Source organism: Haliaeetus albicilla, chromosome 14, assembly GCF_947461875.1.
Source record: "Haliaeetus albicilla chromosome 14, bHalAlb1.1, whole genome shotgun sequence".
In the NCBI taxonomy this organism is placed as follows: Eukaryota; Metazoa; Chordata; class Aves; order Accipitriformes; family Accipitridae; genus Haliaeetus; species Haliaeetus albicilla.
Genome location: NC_091496.1, coordinates 6868106 through 6888879, shown reverse-complemented (window position 1 = coordinate 6888879; position 20774 = coordinate 6868106). Strand labels below are relative to the sequence as shown.

The 20774-nt window shown below is 38.5% G+C and overlaps 1 protein-coding gene across 6 annotated transcripts in view; it reads left to right on the top strand.

Annotated features, from left to right (window-relative positions):
- Window positions 1–20774, top strand: part of USP6NL (USP6 N-terminal like) — a 131291-nt gene that overhangs the window by 88195 nt on the left and 22322 nt on the right. For all 6 annotated transcript variants that reach the window (XM_069801595.1, XM_069801597.1, XM_069801598.1 and 3 more), the window contains 4 exons: window positions 8632–8739; window positions 11596–11705; window positions 14449–14497; window positions 16369–16489. In XM_069801595.1, coding sequence (XP_069657696.1) covers window positions 8632–8739; window positions 11596–11705; window positions 14449–14497; window positions 16369–16489 — 388 coding nt within the window. The remainder of the gene's footprint in view (window positions 1–8631; window positions 8740–11595; window positions 11706–14448; window positions 14498–16368; window positions 16490–20774) is intronic.

Below are 20774 nucleotides of genomic sequence, written 5' to 3'. Positions count from 1 at the left end.
GTAGATTATAATTGTAGTGATGGCTTGGTTTTGGAAAATGGCGTACCTGAGAGATGCTTGTGCTCTTAAAAAGAGACCAAGGGAGAGTCAGAGAAGGTGATGGTCCCAGGGATAGAGCAGGTATGTACAAAGTACAGGACTTTAGACAGCCTGTTTGTAATGAGCCTTCATAATATACAGCTGGGAGAGTTTTGGCTTGAAGAAATCTGTTCATACTGTACACATACTGTAAATGAATCCATATATTTGATTACATTATCCAAAACTGTCATATGCTTGACTGCAAAATACAGTTCTCATTTAATACTCTTGCAGAGCTGCCTATAGGCTGCTGCTTTATTTTTTTTCCATCATAACTTCACAAGGAGAATTAATGAGAAAACATTAACACGCTGATGTGTGTGTGCGTGCATGCGAGATGCTTCAATTTACATCTTCCCCTGATCTTTATTGCAGAAGAATATACCGAGAGACATGGGGACTCTGGGAACTTCACACTGTTTTCCCATTAGAACTTCTGTGCTTAACCTAATAAAAAAAAGGGCAGGAGAGGAGAAGGGGAATGGAGGCCAGCAATGTGTGACCATGAGGAACTGGAAAGAGATGGAAGAGTTATCAGATTGAAACCAGAAATGTGCCAGTCTCTCCCGTATTTGAGTAATGATTTAGAGGTAACGAGGATGACATAGTAAAATGAACCCACGTACAACTCCATAACCATGTAGAATCATAGAATTGCAGAATGGTTTGGGTTGGAAGGGACCTTAAAGACCATCTAGTCCCAACCCCCCTGCCATGGGCAGGGACACCTTCCACTAGACCAGGTTGCTCAAAGCCCCATCCAGCCTGGCCTTGAACACTGCCAGGGATAGGGCATCTACAGCTTCTCTGGGCAACCTGTTGCAGTGTCTCACTACCCTCACAGTGAAGAATTTCTTCCTAATATCTAACCTAAATCTACCTTCTTTCAGTTTAAAAATATTACCCCTTGTCCTATCACTACATGTCCTTGTCAAAAAGTCCCTTTCCAGCTTTCTTGTAGGCCCCTTTAGGTACTGGCAGGCTGCTATAAGGTTTCCCCAGAGCCTTGTCTTCTCCAGGCTGAACAACGCCAATGCTCTCAGTCTGTCTTCATCGGAGAGGTGCTCCAGCCCTCTGGTCATCTTTGTGGCCCTCCTCTGGACCAGCTCCGACAGGTCCATGTCCTTCTTATGTTGGGGGCCCCAGACCAGGTGGGGTCTCATGAGAGCGGAGTAGAGGGGGACAGTCACCTCCCTTGACCTGCTGGTTACGCTGCTTTTGATGCAGCCCAGGATACTGTTGGCTTTCTGGGCTGCAAGCACACGTTGCTGGGTCATGTTGACCTTCTTGTCAACCAACACCCCCGAGTCCTTCTCATCAGGGCTGCTCTCAATACATTCTCCGCCCAGCCTGTGTTTGTGCTCGGGATTGTCCCAACCCATGTGCAGGACCTTGCACTTGCCCTTGTTGAACTTCATGAGGTTTGCACAGTCCCACCTCTCAAGCCTGTCAGGGTCGCTCTGGATGGCATCACTTCCCTCCAGTGCGTTGACCGCAGCTCACAGCTTGGTGTTGTCAGCAAACTTACAGAGGGTGCACTTGATCCCACTGTCCATGTAAACAGCACCAGTCCCATTACTGACCCCTGAGGAATGCCAGTGTCTGTGGTCTCCACTCGGACATTGAGCCATTGACCACAACTCTGAGTGTGACCATCCAGCCAATTCTTTATCCATCAAGTGGTCCATCTGTCAAATCCACGTCTCTCCAATTTAGAGACAAGGATGTTGTGTAGGACAGTGTCAAATGCTTTGCACAAGTCCAGGTAGATGATGTCCTTTGCTCTTCCCTTATCCACCAACGCTGTAACCCCATTGTAGAAGGCCACCAAATTTGTCAGGCACGATTTGCCCTTAATGAAGGCATGTGGGCTGTCACCAATCTCCTCCTTATTTTCCGTGTGCCTTAGCATAGTTTCTAGGAGGATCTGCTCCATGATCTTGCCAGGCACTGAGGTGAGACTGACTGTCCTGTAGTTCCCTGGGTCTTCCTTTTTTACCTTTTTAAAAATGGGAGTTATGTTTCCCCTTTTCCAGTCTGTGGGAACTTCCCTGACTTCTCGAATATGATGGCTAGTGGCTTAGCCACTTCATTCACCAGTTCCTTCAGGACCCGCAGATGCATCTCATCAGGTCCCATGAACTCGTGCACCTCCAGGTTCCTTAGATGGTCTCAGACCTGATCTTCTCCTACAGCGGGTGGTTCTTCGTTCTCCCATTCTGCCATCGGCTTCTGTGACTTGGGTGGTGTGGCTGGAGCACTTGCCCGTGAAGGCTGAGGCAAAAAAGTTGTGGAGTACCTCAGCCTTCTCCATGTCCTGGGAAACCAAGTGTCCTGCTTCCTTCTAGAGAGGGCCCACATTTTCCCTAGTCTTCCTTTTATCACCAACGTACCTATAGAAGCTTTTCTTGTTGCCCTTGTCAGATTTAATTGTTGTCCCTGGCCAGATTTAATTCTATCAGGGTTTTGGCTTTCCTAACCTGATCCCTGGCTGCTCAGACGATTTCTCTGTATTCCTCCCAGGCTACCTGTCCTTGCTTCCACCCTCTGTAGGCTTCCTTTTTGTGTTTGAGTTTGTCCAGGAGCAACTTGTTCACCCATGCAGGCCTCCTGGCATTTGCCTGACTTCCTCTTTGTGTATAAAACTCCTTGATTCCTATACAATTATTTAGGCATCTTTTCAGTGGAGTCGTCGTGATTCTTACAGACACCAGTCTCTGAAGTGTGTAACTGCCCTTGTGTCTTTGCATGATTGATATTTGTCAGAACAAAGCTTTCATCTCCCCATCAGTCATTTCTTATACAGGGAGTGTCACAGAGCAGCAAAGTTTGTGTTGCAGTGTGGTCTTTCTCTAGCTTATGTTTTTATTTTCTATTTGTATTCTACTGCTTAGTAATCCAGGGTACAATCAACCACCACAGACAGTAAATCCTTCCTGGCTTAGTATGATCATAACTTTCAGGAAAGATTAAATAAAACTGTTATATGTTATATTCCCATTTGGGCTTTTCCACCGAAGTATTTCTGTCTTTCACTGTCTACCTTCATCTATCTGTGATTGAAGTTACCTAAATTGAGAGAGAAAGGAAGAAGAGAAACAATCAGGGTAGCAGGCAATTTCCAGCTGTTCTGGCATTCACACAGAATATAATAATCAAGTCTCCGCTTAGTTTGGAGTCTGAACACAGAGCCTTAATGAAGAACCCTCTTCGCATTCCTGAATTTTTTGAATGAGATGGAGCAACTCTTGTATTTGCACTTTCTCTTCATTTTATTCAACCCACAGAAGTTGAAGAACCTCTAAAGGCAGCGGTCTTTATAAATATACTTTCTTTTCATTATAAATATACTTTTTTGTGAGACTTCAGATTTTAATTCTTATGCTTCTCATCACTGAATCTTTTTGAGGTGGCAGAGTTCCTCTGCTGCCTGTGCAGTTCTTCCTGACATAACTGAGAAAGTTTTATTTTCAAGAAAACTAGTTTTATATCTTGTAGCAGCAAGAATGCCAGTTCCTACTCTTCAGACCAGTGCTGTGTGATAGTGGCCTCGTTTCTTGTCCAGGAACTAGCTGGGTTTATGAGCCGGAGAGATTGGGGCAGTGGAAGGAAGGGGGGAGGTTGTCTGCTTTCCAGGTTTTTTGCATGGAGGCTACATTGAATGTTGGATGTTACGGACTTCAATATTTGAGATGATAGCTAACTTGGAATATTCCAAATCTGAGAGATTTTTTTTTTTCCTCCTTGCTTTTTAATTCATTCTGTATATTCTCTTGTTTCACAATGGGAAGGTCCAATTTACAGGACCAATTTCTTTTTGCATGAGAAGCTCCTTTTGAATTCCCGGGTGGTAGGGCCTCATCTAGTGTCTGCTTGTCCTATCTACTTCAGGTTCAACAATATTAGTAATAATTACAAGAGTTTATGATAACTGTCCTTAGCTGAAGATCAGCTTAGGTGTGATACAGAACTTAATTTTTATTTAAGTTGCGTTTATATAATTATATCTACTGAGGATGACTTCCTTTTTTCTATGTGTTATGCTGATGGAAACATCCCAGATTCTGTAACACCATTCTTTGAATGATGCATGTTTGCATACAACAATTATCTCAACTCTGATTTTATATACTTATATTTTGTTTTGAGCTATTATCTTAAGAAAGCCTTAATTTTAAAGAATTTGTTGATGATTGACTCATTTAATCTCCCCAGAAGTAGAAGAAAAAATAAAGTAACTTGCTGAATTTTCTACTTTTTATTTTAATTATTAATTCAGAGGGAACAGAAGAGTAGATTAGGGTTCTGCAAGTATACAGACCTAACCAAGCGTTTCTCAACATATTTTCAACCTTATATTACATAAGGAAATAAAAGACACCTGAGGGCAGTGGTATGGTAACTTATTGTAAAGATATTCAGTTAGCTAATAATCAGTTTGCTCATTTATATTTTCTTTAACTGTTTGGTGACTGAATGATTATCAGAAGTGACTTTTGCTGTGAAGTATGCGTGGGTTCCCCCTGCTGCCCCCCGTCCCCTGAGATGCAGTGCAGCTGTGTCATTTTCCACAAAATTGCAGAATTGCACAGGATCACAGAAAGGTTGAGGTTGGAAGGGACCTCTGGAGGTCATCTGGTCCAACCCCTCTGCTCAAGCAGGGCCACTCACAGCTGGTTGGCCAGGACCATGTCCAGACAGCTTCTGAGTATATCCAAGGACGGAGACTCCACCACCTCCCTGGGTAACCTGTGCCAGTGCTCGGTCACCCCGGCGGTGACAAAGTGTTTCCCGATGTTCAGAGGGAACCTCCAGTGTTTCAGTGTGTGCCCATTGCCTCTGGTCCTGTCAGTGGGCACCACTGAAAAGAGCCTGGCGCTCTTCTCCTCTTGGCACCCTCCCTTCAGGTACTTATGTCCATTGATAGGGTCCTCCTGGGCCTTCTCTTCTCCAGGCTGAACAGTCCCAGCTCTCTCAGCCCTTCCTCATGTGTGAGGTGCTCTAGTCCCTTCATCATCTTCATGGCCCTTCATTGGACTCTCTCCAGTCTGTCCCTGTCTGTCTTGTACTGGAGAGCCCAGAACTGGACACAGTACTCCAGGTGTGTCCTCAGCCAGTGCTGAGTAGAGGGGACCTGCTGGCAATACTTTATCTAACGCAGCCCAGGACACCCTTAGTCTTCTTTGCTTCAAGGATACAGTTGCTGGCTCCTCTTCAACTCGGTGTCCACCAGGACCCCCAGGTCCTTTTCTGCCAAGCTGCTTTCCAGCCGGGTGGCCCCCAGCACGTGCTGGTGCCTGGGGCTCTTCCTCCCCAGGTGCAGGACTTTGCACCTCTCCTTGTTGGACTCCATGATATTCCTGTTGGCCCATTTCTCCAGCCTGTTGAGGTCCCTCTGGGTGGCAGCATGACCCTCTCAGGCATCAGCCACTCCTCTGTTTTCCACTGTATATAAAATTTTTCATGCTTGTTTCCACATCATCGTCTGTGTAATGGAGCATGTGCCATGAAAGGCTCTGTTCTTGAGTTACGTTTCTCTCTCATATAGAGGGCAGACAGTGAAAGTCTTTAGTCTGTTCTGCTGAGTCTGTAGGCAGGATCTTGTAATGAATTGAGATGACTGAGAGCTTTTTTTCTATGCCTAAATTGAAGAATAGTTGAAACAGCAGAGTCAGCTGGATACAGATCTAAAATGGTTTGCAAGGAGCTCTGAATGTTATTTGGGTTTATTCTGTCAGGTAGTGCAATAATTCTGATCTTAGCTACTGAAAATGTTTGCTTTCCTTTTGTTTTGTTTGGCATGACTATAGTAGGCTGATGAAACTAGACTCTCTATCCATTCCACTCTTTTTAAAGTTGTATTTGCCAACTCATTTTCCAAACTTTTCTTTTAAAAGCACTTCCACAATTCTCTATCTCAGTTTTTACTTACTACTTCAAGGACTCTTCTAGTGTTTGGGTGTTTCAGTCTGGGAAGTGCGGAAGATGGGAAAACTGTAAATGCCATAGACTTCTCTGAAACTGGTTGTTGTTCTCCTTCAGTTTTATGTCCTGAAAAAAAACAAAACAGCCCTACACTTTGTATGGTTTGGATTTGTTTTAATTCTGTTTCAATAAGAAACGATTATTACAAAGGCTTATTTCTGGCCTTTGGTATCCACCTGACCTTCTCCGAAAATATTCATTTAGAACAACAGTAGTCTTGAGAATTTATTCTTCAACCAATTCTCTTCATTAATAATCTTATGGTTGTTGCAGACATTTGAAAATGAGTTACAAAATGAATAATTAACTGGCAAAAATGTTTGTTGTCAAGTTATACTGTTGCTGTACCATGGGTCTGAGGAACACAGCTACATGTCACTGGGGACATATCACACTGCATTTTTTTTTTCCATGTTTTTCCTTCAAGTTCCCAGAAAAGATTTCGCAAATTTGGCTTATTCTGCTTTTCAGTAGACAGGCTAATAATCTCAGGATGACTCCACTGCAATTGGTGTTGCTTGGCTTTCAAAAGACTGAATTATCCTCTTTCTCGCAAGCGGTTATCCTTGTGTCCAGGTTGTCACACACTGAAATTCTCTGTGTGAGCTGAAGTCTGGATATACATCTATGGAGAAGGATGCTTTATAGCACTGTAGGTTGTTCTTTATCCTCACAGAAGAAACTGTACTGACACAACTGTGCTCACACTAAAAGTGTTGCTGCTTTAGCATTCTTAATAATATTAAAGCAGCAAAGTTTTCTTTAAAAAGCACATTTTATTTGTGGACAGTGTCCAGGATTGCTGTTGCATCTTATACCAATTTAAAATTTTCACTGGAAAAGGGGACATGGAAAGAAAAGTCATAACCTTACTTGTGTCAGAGTTATACATTCTAAAATCCAGACATAAATCGTTGCTGGCATTAAAGACACCTTCAAAGATCTGATATATCCCAAACAGCCGGAAGTTTGCAGATGTAGTGCAATGAGGGGTTCATTAATCTTCCAAACTGGAGATGTGAAATATATGAAAAACAAAAAAAGGATCCTGTCTTTGAGGAGGACATTTCTTTTAAAGTATTTCTTATGTTACAAACTTAACTTTTATAAATGTTTCAAGGAAGGGATAGCTTTGGCAATTGAAATTTTTAAGGTCTAACTTTCATTGCATGTTAAATGCAAAGAGTAAATTGTTTGGGGAGGGGTTGCATGTGTTTTGTTCTCTTTTAAATCTAATTGTCTCCCTGTGCCATCATTAAAATAATGGTAAAAACAGAACTTCAGAAAGGTTCATTTTCTTTGGTAGAGTTCTCTGTTTTTCCTTTTCTTAGATATGTCTCCTGAAAGATGATAATGGTTTTTTTTGTGTGTGTGTTTTTAGAATTACTAGGATTCAGTTGCTCTGAGGCTTTGCTTATCTTGAGTCTCTCCCGGCTGCGTAAAGCCAAGACTTTAGCCAGCTAGTCCATCTTTCTCTATTTAGAGGCTCTTCGTGCTCCTAAATGCTGCAGCATAAAGAGATACAAATCAGAAGAGAACTGAGGAAGACAGTTGTCAGTGCTCCTGATTTTTTCAAATAAGCCCAGCAAGAACCAAACCACTGAATGAGAGTGCAAGGGCAGTGACATGTCAGAGGCAAGACTGATAAATAGTTTATATAATGACTCTAGTTATGCACAGGTACTGAGTTATCCCCTTCTGACCCATTTCTAATACAAGCTTTATGTGTCAGAACAGAATGTGTCAGGAATGGGGAATTTAATTTTCTATTTCACAGCTAAGAATTGTGTGCAGCATTGGTAGGTTGTTCTGTATTCTTAGGAACTGTAGCTAGAATATCTTTTATCCATTGTTTTTGTGCAAATGTTTTAATATGCATTTAGAAAACTGATTATTAATTTAGAAATATGATCTAAAATATGTTAGCTTTAGAAATGGCACGTCCTGTTTTTTTTGGTGATCTCACATATTTGTTTGGTATGCATACATACATACGTTTTAGCGTACTGGTGCAGTTTTACAAGAATTCAAAAATCAGTTATGCTTTTATTTTACTGGTAATCTTTAAAGCTTTGTGATATTGCTGATTGCCTTTCACCATTCCCATTTATTGTTTGTAATTATGGTGAGTTATTTGTGGCTTGTCCTGAAATAGTGTTGCTAAGAATCTGATTTTTTGGGTCTAAATTCCAAAAGTTGGAGTAGTCTTTCCAATATTTGTAGAATAAGTGCTGCTCAGCAAAGGTGATACAATTTTGATAGGCCTTCCTACATGCTAAAGTTCTGGCTTGTAAGTGTCACCTGCACAGAGTGATGTTTTGGCTTGTGTGTCCATTTTGTTCCCTGTGCCTCCGCTGATTCTGTCAACAGAGGTCCCAGATGGCGTCACTGGACGTTTTTGGTCACTCAAAAGACACTGGAAGGCTTTGTCTGCAGCTGGTCACCCCTTTGCTAGGACAATTGACATAATTGCATTTTTCTCTTTAGCATGTTGTATGTCACTGTTCCTTTTGTTCAGAATGTTATAGATTGTACCGCATTTATATTTTCTTTTCGTTTTTACAGTTTCATAGGAGAATTTATAAAGGAATCCCACTGCAGTTCAGAGGACAAGTCTGGTCTTTACTACTTGATGTCCCTAAAATGAAAGAAGAAATGAAAGACACTTATAATGTGAGTTTGTAGAATTTCCACTTAATATTAATTTAAACATTTTGGATACTAAGACTACAGGCTTTATTAAGCTTTTGTTGTTATGCAGTGTTTAAAAAAAAGGATTAGAAATCGCATTGAACTCTACTGCTTGTTTTAGCTAGGAAAAAGGCAATGTATTGAAAAAGCACTTTTTCAGCTTATTTTTTGGTTCTGTAATTCATGTAATTAATTTGATCTTCTTTCCATTTCTTTTCCCATCCTCAAATACTTGCAAAAGGCCTTCTAAAAGCAGAGCAAAACAAAATAAGGAAAACCCCTGTCCCAGCAAAAAGACAGAAGCCTCTGAAACTACAGGTCTTTGAGAATGTTTATTAAGGGAGCACCTTGTTGGCTGAATATCAGTAACAGGAGTTCCAGTATTCTGGAGGGGATGGAGGTTGGTGCCTTAATATTGTAAAAGCCAGAACAAGCTGGCTATCCTTCTGCCATCTCATCTCCAAGTGAGGCTTAGATATCCCTTGCAAAGCGCTGTCTGGTTACTTGGTTGTATTCTCAGAGGTGCAACTCATGACAGAGAGTCACCCACAAAATTCTGCAGGCATAAATCGACCACTTAAGCATATCTCCGACTTAGAATATAAAGAAAATAGCTCTGTGTTACCCCTGCCAGCCCCCACCCTCAACCTGAGTAGCAGTTAAAACAACCTCTAAATTATTGTGGTTGTATTCCTCTAAATTTTTCCCTACTAACTCTACTTTTTCTGTGGGTGTGAATACAGCTCATGGCCATCAGGGCTAAACTTGAGACCCAAGAGTGGAAAGTAAAGTTCACGTGCAGGCTAGTAAGTTAGGCAGAAGGGGAATCGAATCCTTTAAAATTCTCTCTCTTCCTCTCTGTCTGTCTCTCTTTCTGCTAAAGGATTATAGGGAGAGTTTAGCTAACAGAAAGGCAATTTAGTATTGTAGAGTGTTTGAATTTTTCCCCACAGGAATTTAAATGTCCACTGCCTTTTAAAGAAATAATGTCCAGAGTTTCAAGGAAATGCTTTGCTTGTTTGATTTTGGCATTTTCTAATAGCACTTTTTTGGAGACTTTGGGTCTGAGTAGACAAGGAATCTTATAAGGTTATGAAAGAAGATCGATGTTGGCACTGATGTTATCTAAATTTTGGTGTCTGTGATCTTCCTTTTAAATTATTTATCACTCTTTAGTCTGACAGGCTGCTCTTTCTGACTATTATGTTTTGTTTAACTTCATAAGTAAGACTAGTGGCAGATCCAAAAGGGATAAAACAGAGTTCATGCTGAATAATGTAGTTGTGGGAAAGAATACTGAGTAAAACTGGAAGCATTTAAAAATAGGTGAATTCATCTTCAGAAATGATTAATGCCATCTAGTGCTCAATGCAAAACAAAAAAGCGTTTGTAGCTCAGATATAGAAGTAGAAAGAGTTTCTTCCATCATTATCCTAGCTTATTTATTTGTGATAAGCTCATTTTACTGCTCTCCATTTTTCCCATTTCCTGAAGTGATATTAACACTCCTAATTCACATATCACTTACACATTTCACACCTTAAAATTAGAAGGAAAATATGCGCATTTGCTGTAGGTCAAACAACTTCTTTCAGCTCTATGTGCAGGGCAATTACCAGTTCTTAATCTTCTTTCCATTTCTCGAACTCTAGGTACCCTTTCTTTTCACTCATGCTAGAGGGTCCCATGATGGCAAGGACTCTTGAGTGCTTCTTTTTTTATATTCCAACAAATGATAGGCTCTGGGTCTGGGGACAAATCGTTCTGGATGTTAGTACTTTAAATTATACTGGAAGGTGCAGGAAGCTGAGATTGTGGTTAGTGTTGTGCTGGTTAATGGTCGATACCAGTTGGTTCAATGACTTACAGGTAATTCTCGATGTGCCTGAAGCTTCTGGTTGTGCTCAGCAGACTTAATGGATGTTATTGTTCCCTGTTTGATCCCTTTGATTTTCTTATTTTTGTCTTCAAATCTTTTTGTTTTCTTGCAACCACAGTCTGTAGAGTTCTGCTTTTTGATTGTCTGTGGTATTCTCTAATAATGCCTGCCTGCTCAGATGTAATGTTTGGAAAATACCATGTTGAATCCAGTTTGAAATGTCTTGCAAACTCAACTTCTAGGGACAGAAGTGAGAATGAATGAATGAGTGTCAAGAGAAAATTATTCTAAGTGCAAAAAAAAAAAAGGTGGCAATCTAACCTGTCCAGGCTTCCTAAGTAATCAATTGCAAAATTGGATTTAATTATAAAATGTTAAAGCAAGTGCTAAAGTAGAGGTATTCTACAACTACATTAGATTAGAATAGAAAGACAGAGGAAATGACTGGAGAAATGTCCATTATCTATACTTAGATAATAGCTGGCAGCTATGTAGTTATTACTTCTGCTTCAAGAAAAACACAGGAAAAGTATGAAAACCACACTAAATCATTTGCTAGATGTGTAGTCTGGAGAACTTGCATCTTAGGTTCTTGTTCCTGAGTAGTAAAATTCACTTTCTGTTTTTCTCCAGTGATGTGCCTACCTGAGAAATAGCAATTATAAATTTGAAATGCTGAAACATAGCCTTGAATATGGGTAGTGAATGGCATGTCACAAAAATGTGTGTTATGGGATTGGTCTTTTTACATCAATACTGTGTGAATGTGCCTGACTTGTATGTATGTATATGCATATTTTAGGTGTTAAAATTGTTATCTTGTGAGCTGCTATTCTATATTAAGTGTTTTAAGTCATGAGATTGCAAATACCTCAATATAGGTGTACAGTCAGGCAGGTTTCTGGTATTTTAGAGCTCACAGTTTTAAACTTAATTTCTGTTCTTTACTGTTTTCCCAGAAATTGAAGTGTCAAGCACGAGGGTCTTCGCCAGATATTAGGCAAATTGATCTTGATGTAAATCGAACGTATAGAGATCATATCATGTTTCGAGACAGATATGGTGTGAAGTAAGTAAATTAAAAGGTTTTGTTTTGCTTGTCTTAAAACTGACTTCCGATCAGGCCTCAAGCCTCTTCAACTTATGCAAGCATATTGAATGTAAGCTCCAAACTTTCAAAGCAGGATTGTCTATGTGCAATGATGTAATTACCATTACTACCACAAAACCAGATGGTCACTTCCAACCAACTAGTTTTCCCTCACTATGAGGTGGTCAGTAGCATTCCAAAGAAAACCATTTCTAAACTGTTCTCATTTTGTTTCATATTTAATAAAAAGTCTTGCATATTGTAAATACAAAAGCACGGGAATTCCAAGCTAATAAATTAAAATTTATTATGTAATCATTTTATTTAACTGTGTATCTTCAAAAACAAAATAACTTGTTGCATCTCTAATAACTTTTATCTTCCCAGAGATTTTAGCCTTCTTTTGGATTTTATATTGCTCTTCTAGTATCTAATTCAGAACCAAATAAAGCAGTATTTTATATGTTAGCATTTAATTATTTACAAATGTAGGCCTTAATGCTTTTAGATTTCTTAAAAAAAAAAATTTTTTTTTACTGCCATTGGACGAGGAATATTAGGCAGCTGTCATGTTTAAAAATGCTTAATAGTGAAATAAGTGGCGATACAAACATCAGTATTGTTGCTAGCTTGCAGCATCAGCACCCTGCTGAGATGAAGAGGATATTTTTTCCCTTCTGTGACTGTATAGGTTCAGTTTTTAATCTCCTTTTCTTTCCAAGGCAGATTCTACAGTAGTCTGCTATTTTCAAAAAGCAATACTCAAGAGCTGTGGACTTTAATGTGATAATAAAACAAACATCTTCTTATATTATTTTTCTAGGTATTTTGTGGACAAATTCTAAATATGGGGAATTTCTCTGGTGGCTGCAACACAGGGTGGAATACAAAGCAGAAATTCCCAAGCTGAGAGCTATTCTGTGCAGCCACTGTAGTTTAGATATATTTGTGCAGTGTTATCTGTACTTGAGCTGACGTGCCTCGCTTCTCAGTAGTACTGACACAGTGCCATACAAAAATGACTGTGTTGTTTCTGGGCCCCAGTTAGTTTTTATGCATACATTTTAGATGTTACCAGAAGCTCGCTACCTCGTCAGTTTGGGGTTAACACAAGCAGAGCCAGCTCCAGTCCCTGTAGCTGTGTTGTGAGCATGCCCTCAGACTTCACAGGAAAGCCTTTGGCTGCATAAAGCAATTTCACACTTGGAATAGATCTTGGAATTACTGTACATATATTATGCATTTCCAGTGATGCCTTGATGAAAAATTCAGAAATCATTTCACATAGCAATAAAATAAAGTCCCCTGGGTAAATCAATAGCTTGTTTGACTTTTAAGTAGACTGTATGTCTTTGAGGGTTCATTCTTTCACATGTCTTTACTGGTATGATCTAGTGTAAATAGTACTAAAACTACCATCATTTTATGTATCTTACTATGAATGAGATTGAGCTCTTATGCTCAGTTTCATATGGTCAGCTGAAGATATAGAAGGTTCCTGTATACATTTGGGTCCTTTTAGTTCATCCTTGTAAAATAAGACTCCAGCTTAGTATCTAGTACTTTAGGTTACACTTTACTTTGGCTGCTGAAGAATGGCTAAGCTTCAGTTCTGCAAGAGGGCAAGCAAAAATCTCATAATCTAGATGTAATGGTAAAATTCTCCAAGTATGCATCCTCTTTCTGATAGAAAATACGCAACTTTTTGCTTATGCTTTCTTTTTTAACCTGGTAATATCTATTTCTATACATTTGATTAGTGATAGAGAGAATTTCTATACATTTGATTAGTGATAGAGAGAATTTTATTGGACAGAAAAAGGACAGTATGTGAAACTCAGCAGTTTAAATTTTAGCAATTTTAGTTGTAGATGAAAGTAGGGTTTCAGGTTTCCAAATTCTCTCCCCAACAGATCACAAAAAGTAGGTGTGAGTTTAAAAATTCATTATGAGAGCTCTCTATCATTACTTTGATATCCCAGTTTGAGAAGAGCAGAATTTTGTTTTGGCTGGTTTTTGGGGTGTGTTGTTGTTTTTTGTTTTTTGTTTTTTGTTTTTTTTTTTTGTCTTAGTACCTTCACAAGTTAGACTGTTTTTGCAGAAAGCAAAGGACCTATACAAAGCTCTTTTTAAGTCTAACTCTGAACTACATGGAGATCAGTACACTCTGGAGGACTGAGCATAGGATGCCGAATCAGAGTTGGTATTGTTTTTCTTCAGTTTGACAGTAGCAAACACTAAAGCAGCCTTTAATTTGGGTGCCAAGAATAAGACACCTTTGTGGCTGCTTTGTGTATTTCAACTCTTCTACATCTCTGTTTGAAATTAGTAACAGCTGTTAGTGTTCCACAAGCACAGAAATCAGGTCTGGGGTGTTTAAAGTTTGGCATTTAGAATAAATCAGTTTTTTAAATGTACCCATCCTATGTTTGACTTTACGTGTCTGTAAAAATTATGATCTGACACCATTGCCTTCTCAAAGTATTATAGGTATTTTTCTGAAATCTTTCAACATGTAAAACATCAGAAAAGTGCTAAATATAATGTTGGTCTGAAATCAGAAGTGCATATCATTGTAAAGTGTGGTCTATCCTGTTCTTAGTGCTAGACAAGGCAAATTGGGGAAACAGGTTTCCAAAATATAGTTCACTACTTTTAGGTTTTTCTGTTTTTACAAAAGACAATATTATAGTATTTTCCTTTTCTACTCTTATTTCTCCAGGCAACAATCTTTATTCCATGTTTTAGCTGCATATTCCATATATAATACGGTAAGTTGTATACCTTCACACTTAAATATGGTTTCTCTGAACATGCCATAAGATAATAACTTCAATTCTGTATCTTCTTTCTTCCTAAAACAAACCAAACCAAATATTTCAGAGACCTTTGGAAGTACATCGAAATAAATTGTTTGTTGACATGTTTTGAGCTGCAGTTAAAATAAAGCATCTTGATTATGAGTATCTTATTGGAAAGACTGAACTGTGCATACAGTTTGACTAAAACCAAGTATTATGTCTAATAAGAATAATGAATTTGTGCTGTGCTGGAGTTTTATACTACTGATATTTTCCCCCTGTTATATTAATATGCCTCCCATTTGTTTGAATGATGGGAAGGAAAACACACTGCAGGAAGGTGCATGTTGGAGTAAACAGGCATATTTTATAACCTGGAGTATTATGCTATTGGTAGTTCTCTCTTTCCATGCCAAATGGAAAATGGTTTTAAAGGTTGCGTCATCTTTACTTAAGCCCTCGGTCTTGGCTGCAGTTCTGGATGAGGATTAGTTAGAGTGGGGTTTCCAGACTATATCATAGGGGTTAGAAACTTATGTATTTTGTAATGTCTTTTGGCTGCGTGCTAAAAATAGAAGAAACAGAAATGCTATCATGCCCGCATTTAACTGTGGTTTTAATGCACTATCCCTCATTCCTTGTGCCCATTTTGGCCATTTTTTTGTACATCTTTCATTTTATATCCATCAGCAGCTCCCTAGAATTCAATGTAAAAGTATGTAAAGTTAAGAAGAAGAAAGTGAAATTAAGCAGTTAGCCTAATTAAATACCACTTTGTTTCATTTTTCAAAGTTCTAGGAAATTTAACCTTTCTGTTAAAGGTTTCTGTCCTGTTTCAGTTTCTTTTTCCTCATAATTGTTGGCCTATAAAAGAACTGACATTGCTGGAATTTGTTGTCTTTCACTTGTTATGTTTTATGTTACAAAGCTTTTCTTTGTAAGCAGACTTGACACACTGAGAAGTAAAACTCTGGAAGGACCTTCATACATCTCCTATAGAACATTGGACTAGTATTTTTAAGTTGCGTGAAAAATATTGTTTAAAATCAACTGTTAAAGTGTAATGATGGGAATACTACAGTGAGGTTTTTATTTTGCACTTATGTTGTTGCATTTTTCCTCTTAATGTATAGCAATTCTTATGCTTTGGTTTTATCTCTAGAGCAAAGTTCTGCTAAGAACTTGTAAACCTGAAAAAAGTCATTCCACAATTAAGTAATTGTCCTTACAAATACTTTATCAGTGGGGTTATCTGAGCAGCTAAATGATAGTGACAGTTGGTTCCTGCCATAAAAGTCAAAATTAATAGCAGCGGAAATACTCCAGTTTTGGAACAATAAAATTTTTTTCTTTGGGTTTATTACATCTGCTTGCTATGGGCTGCTAAACTTGAGCAGGTTTATAGTTACAGGTCACTCTTGAAAACTCCTGTGTTTATCAGATGGTGCCCTGACTGTAAAGCGAAACAAAGCAAGACCCTGTCCCGTCAAAAAACCCCAAATTACAACTAAATGGAAAACACATCCATTCGGAGAATAAGATGATGTCATTACTTGAAATTATTAGTACTGACAAGGATTTTGTGTATCAGTAGAGAGTTCTAATGGACAGTCAAGACTTCCAGTTTATTTTTCAGTTGGAGGGTTATGCATCATCCCTTCTATCTATCAATATTTTAAATATTGAGTGTGCTTGGTGGTGTCGTAATTAGCAAACTTAGGCCATCAGGACAGGCATCCTCTTTCCTCCACTAGCTCAAGGAAAAACTAATTGCTAAGGTTAACCTTAGTTATGAGGCTTTTGTTTTCAGTGTTTTAATATTTTCACTGTCTGATTTTCAGGAGGTTGGATACTGTCAGGGAATGAGCCAGATCACAGCTTTACTCCTTATGTACATGAATGAAGAAGATGCCTTCTGGGCCTTGGTGAAACTTCTCTCTGGTCCAAAGCATGCTATGCATGGTATGGAGTTTCAAGTCACTTAGTATGTATTAGGTTTCAACCTGCCCTATTTAAGTTGTAAATTATTTGAAAATGGAACTATGCTGCTCTGTCTGTATAGCCAAAATAAGACATAATGGGAGCTTTATATTGGGGGGCTATTGGATGTCACTTGAGCTCTCACCCATAATGGTAAGTAATTTTTTTAATATGTGATACCTTTCAAATAGTTCTTAATGAAAATCAGATGGTTTCCTTTCCTCTTAATCTCTCAGGGAATGTAACCAATTGAAAGCTGGTTAGGTAGAGATCTACATAGCAATAAAATAGTAGTGGAAACTTAATCCAGAATGTGTTAAATAATATTGCGGCTGTGCTATCATTTGGCAGGACAGGAATCTATAGTAAAAAATGGACTTGTATCTAGGCATTAAGTTTGGGTTTTTTGGTTTTCTCTGCCACGTACAGTATTTCCTGCTCTCACAGTCTTGTTCCTTTTATGTTATTGATAGTCCTCTCTTTCCATGCCAGATTTAATATGATCTATGCATATTCCATGGCTGTTGGTATGGAACAACTCCAGGAATTCCCACATCTTTTGTAGATGTTAGTGATGTGGTGATTCAGAAAAGCTGTCTTTCTTGGAAGTCTGAAAAAGTAAATATTATCTAGAACTTAGGCTTTTTAGCAAATTTCCAACAAGCTCTATCTCCTTTTCCCTGCTTAAGACTTTTTCATACTGCGATATCTTTTGACTTTTCAGTGTTTTTGGATGTTCTTCACCCCCAAGATGAAGTGCTAGTTGGTTATTTTTTTGTTTATACTTCTGCAAAGCTATCGCCTTTAAAATACCCAAAAAGCACAATCTCATGTGAGGATTGGTGTCATAAGTGACATTCTGAATTCATTATGAGTCAAAGACTTGCTTGGAGCTTTACACAATGATAACACAGACTAAAAGCATCTTAAAAAAAAATCTATAAATATAATAATAATCAAGAGCTATGCAACTACAACTGCATAGAATGTTGAGCTCCTCAAAGCTCATAGAAAATTTTAGGTGTTTGGGGGAGTAAGTCTAAATCAAGTCATTATATACCAAATCAGTTGATCTGGTTTTGATACATGGGAGCTTCGCATAGGCATGGTTGCCTTTTTAAGATGCTGTACAGTGTTAAACAGGATTTTAAAACTTTCCAGTTTTTTATGTCTCAGTGTTTTGTCCGTGTCACTTTTTTTTTTTTTTAAAAAACAGGAAAGCATCCTAACCTTGCAATGTCATGCTAATGGAGAACTCTTAACATGAATTTCTCAGGCTGATTTTTGTAGTCATCATTTGAACTTGCTGTGATGAACAAAAGGGTTTGTATGGTAGCTGGTGATGGACTTACGCAGGCAGATGTGTGCTTGTGTATGTATGGGAGTCAGCACACTGCCTGCATAACTGTTACTGGATACCCCATTCAGACCTCCCTCTCTCCTTCCTTCATTCCTTCCCTTCTTTCCACCCCGAGTTACAGGGCACACACCTGTTGAGTGATTAGAGAGGGAAGGAGGGAGCTTTGATTAGCCTAACGTTTGATGAGTTCCTCCACGGGGTATACGAACCATCATGCCGTAGGTTTATACACACATTGAAGCTGTCTTGGCAACATCTGTTAAGAAAGTTTGCATTTATAGATATGCTGACAAAACCTTAATTATAACTCAAATGTTCCAAATTTATCATTTGTTAAATGTTACCAACCTAATCTAAGGTCCTGCTTTCAGCAAGTTGGACCAGATAATCTCCAGAAGTCCCCTCCAACCTAGATTTCCTATGATTCTTTGAATGTATGTGTTTTAAATGAGTTTATGCCACAGTGCAGAATTACTGTAAATATCACTGTAGATTCTGGAAGGGAAACTTTAAAACTGACTTAACTGGTGTCATCTAACTGCACTTTTTCTGTGTTCTTTGGGGAAAGTAGTTTCAAGCACTGTTTGCCAACTGTTTGTTCTTCTTCATAGAGAAAGTTTTCATCTGTTTTTCTCTTCTGCTTGTGATCTGGAAACCTGGAATGCTTTTTTTGGGTGCAACCCATGTGTCTTAGATACATAGGCAGACTAACTTCTAGCACAAACCACCTGAAATCAAGGGGTGAATTTGGCCTCTGAGGTTTCGTAATGTATGGATAATGTGAAGTCTCTAAATGATAAAATACAGGTATCTGACCCTGAAAATGGTTTAGGTTTTTGAAAGCTCTTTCCATTGGTGTTTTTATAGTCTTAAAAATTCAAGATAATGAGTTGGTAGATATAAATTGAAAGAACTTCCTATGGAAAAAGCACCTTTGAATGTTGTTAATGATGGCTAATTAGCTTTGATGTAGTCATTCACTGTTTAGATTAAGAAAAAAAACCCAAACACCTCGCCTATATTAGCAAAATTTCCTAATATGCAACCTGACATTTAAGTATGATAGAATGTGCATTTGTATCTATGAAATACTAAACCTGTGTGAAATTGAGATAGTAAATCTTGCAGTTTAGTGACCATGTACCGAATTACATATTTGGTAACTAGAGTTTTCTTTTTGATTTGGGACTTTTTAGGGATTCTTTTGGTTTTTTTGAAGTGACGTGTGTTCTGTGTTCATACTTTTTCCAGTTTCCATACTGTCTATTGTTTAGAAGTAAAAACTGTTGAGGGGTTTTTGTAGCCTTTTTTAATCCTAAGAATATGGGATTGCTGTACTAGACCTATTTAACTCAGTGTCCTGTGTCTGATAGTGACCAGCAACAGATGGTCAGTGAAGTGTCGAGAATAAGGCAACCAAGAATCAACACCGCCTGGTAAATGTGTTAGAGGCTGAAAGAATTTCTGGATGAGCTTCTTGAGATGGAAATTTGTTTTGCCTTTAATAGTCTCCAGTAGACTCTTCTTCCTTAAATAATTCATTGTGTTTGACTCTGGATTGTGTTCTTCCATTTTTGTTTTGGCTCTGTCACACAGTGGTTTCTTGATGATGCCCTCTAGATTTTGCCTTAGAGAAGACAGTGAATATTCATAACCTGTACATTGCTGGCACTTGGTGGTATTTCCCCTTAGTTGTTTCTTTGCTGCAGGCTGATCAGCCATAGCGTTTTAATCTGTTCTTGACATAGAAGTGGTTGTATGCTTTGATAATTTCTGACTTCTTGCCTTTTCCAGATTTTCCAGTACTCTTTCAGGATGGCTAGGACTTGACTGTTCACAGTGCAGACACATGGCACGTGTCAAATAGCTTAGGTCCCAGTACAAACTCCTATGCAACTTCATAGGTGAAGCTTTTTTGTCTTTTTTATTTTACTATCTTTTAACTCATTGGATTAGCTGCTTTAGGAGATGGACTGAAGACATGAAGCTACTTCAGTGATAGACTCTATTAAGTACTTTTTGTAAGTCAAATCAGGCAATATCCACTGCTCTTTGTGCCTACATGCTTGCTGATTTCTTCCAGGAAGCCCAGTAGATTTAAGAGACATGACCTCTCTTTGTAAAAACCATGTTGACTCTTCTCTGGTGCATTCCATCCATCTGGACATCCACTTACCACAACTTTCTTTGTTATGGTCTCTGTCAGTTTCCTCTCAGAGTATTGGCCTAAATATTGGACCAATATTGGACTGAAAACTAGTCTAAGAAAAGCTGACATCATGTCGTCCACTTTCCAGGCTCCTGGTATTTTAAGCAAGAGGTTTCACAGAATCGGTATTTCAGCTAGTTGATCTTTGAGTTCTTTTAGAGCTGTTTAGGGTTCTGACTTGGGAACCTTCCCAGTATCTTAAATGCAAAAATTTAACTTGTTTTTAGTCTTGACTTTATCTTGTCTAAGCACTTCTAAAAATCTTCACAAACTGTTGAACCTACAAATTCTCTGTCACGCTTTCTGTTTCCAAGGTGTTTGAAAATAGGTCTATTAGTATTTTTTTAATGTCTTTTGTAACTTGTTTTTTGGGGGGAGGCTTGTTTTTCATATTTTTCTACTGCCAGTGTTTGATCATCTCTGTTTTTCTGATCTGAACACAGCTTCAGCTTTTTGAAGGATCTTCTTTGAATGGTTTCTTTTCCTCCTGTGTAGCTGTGCTAGCTTTCCTTTACATTTCAAGTTATTTGGCTAGTATTACATGTTTGCTCTGAGCCTTTTTTTTAAACTTTGCTGATAACTCAATTGGAAGGGGATCTTAGTGCTTTTCTTTTCCAGTGTATGATCACTAAAGCTATTCAAGATTTTTAATGTGCCCTTAGTTTCAGTTGTATGAGCTCACAATCCTTACCTATAGT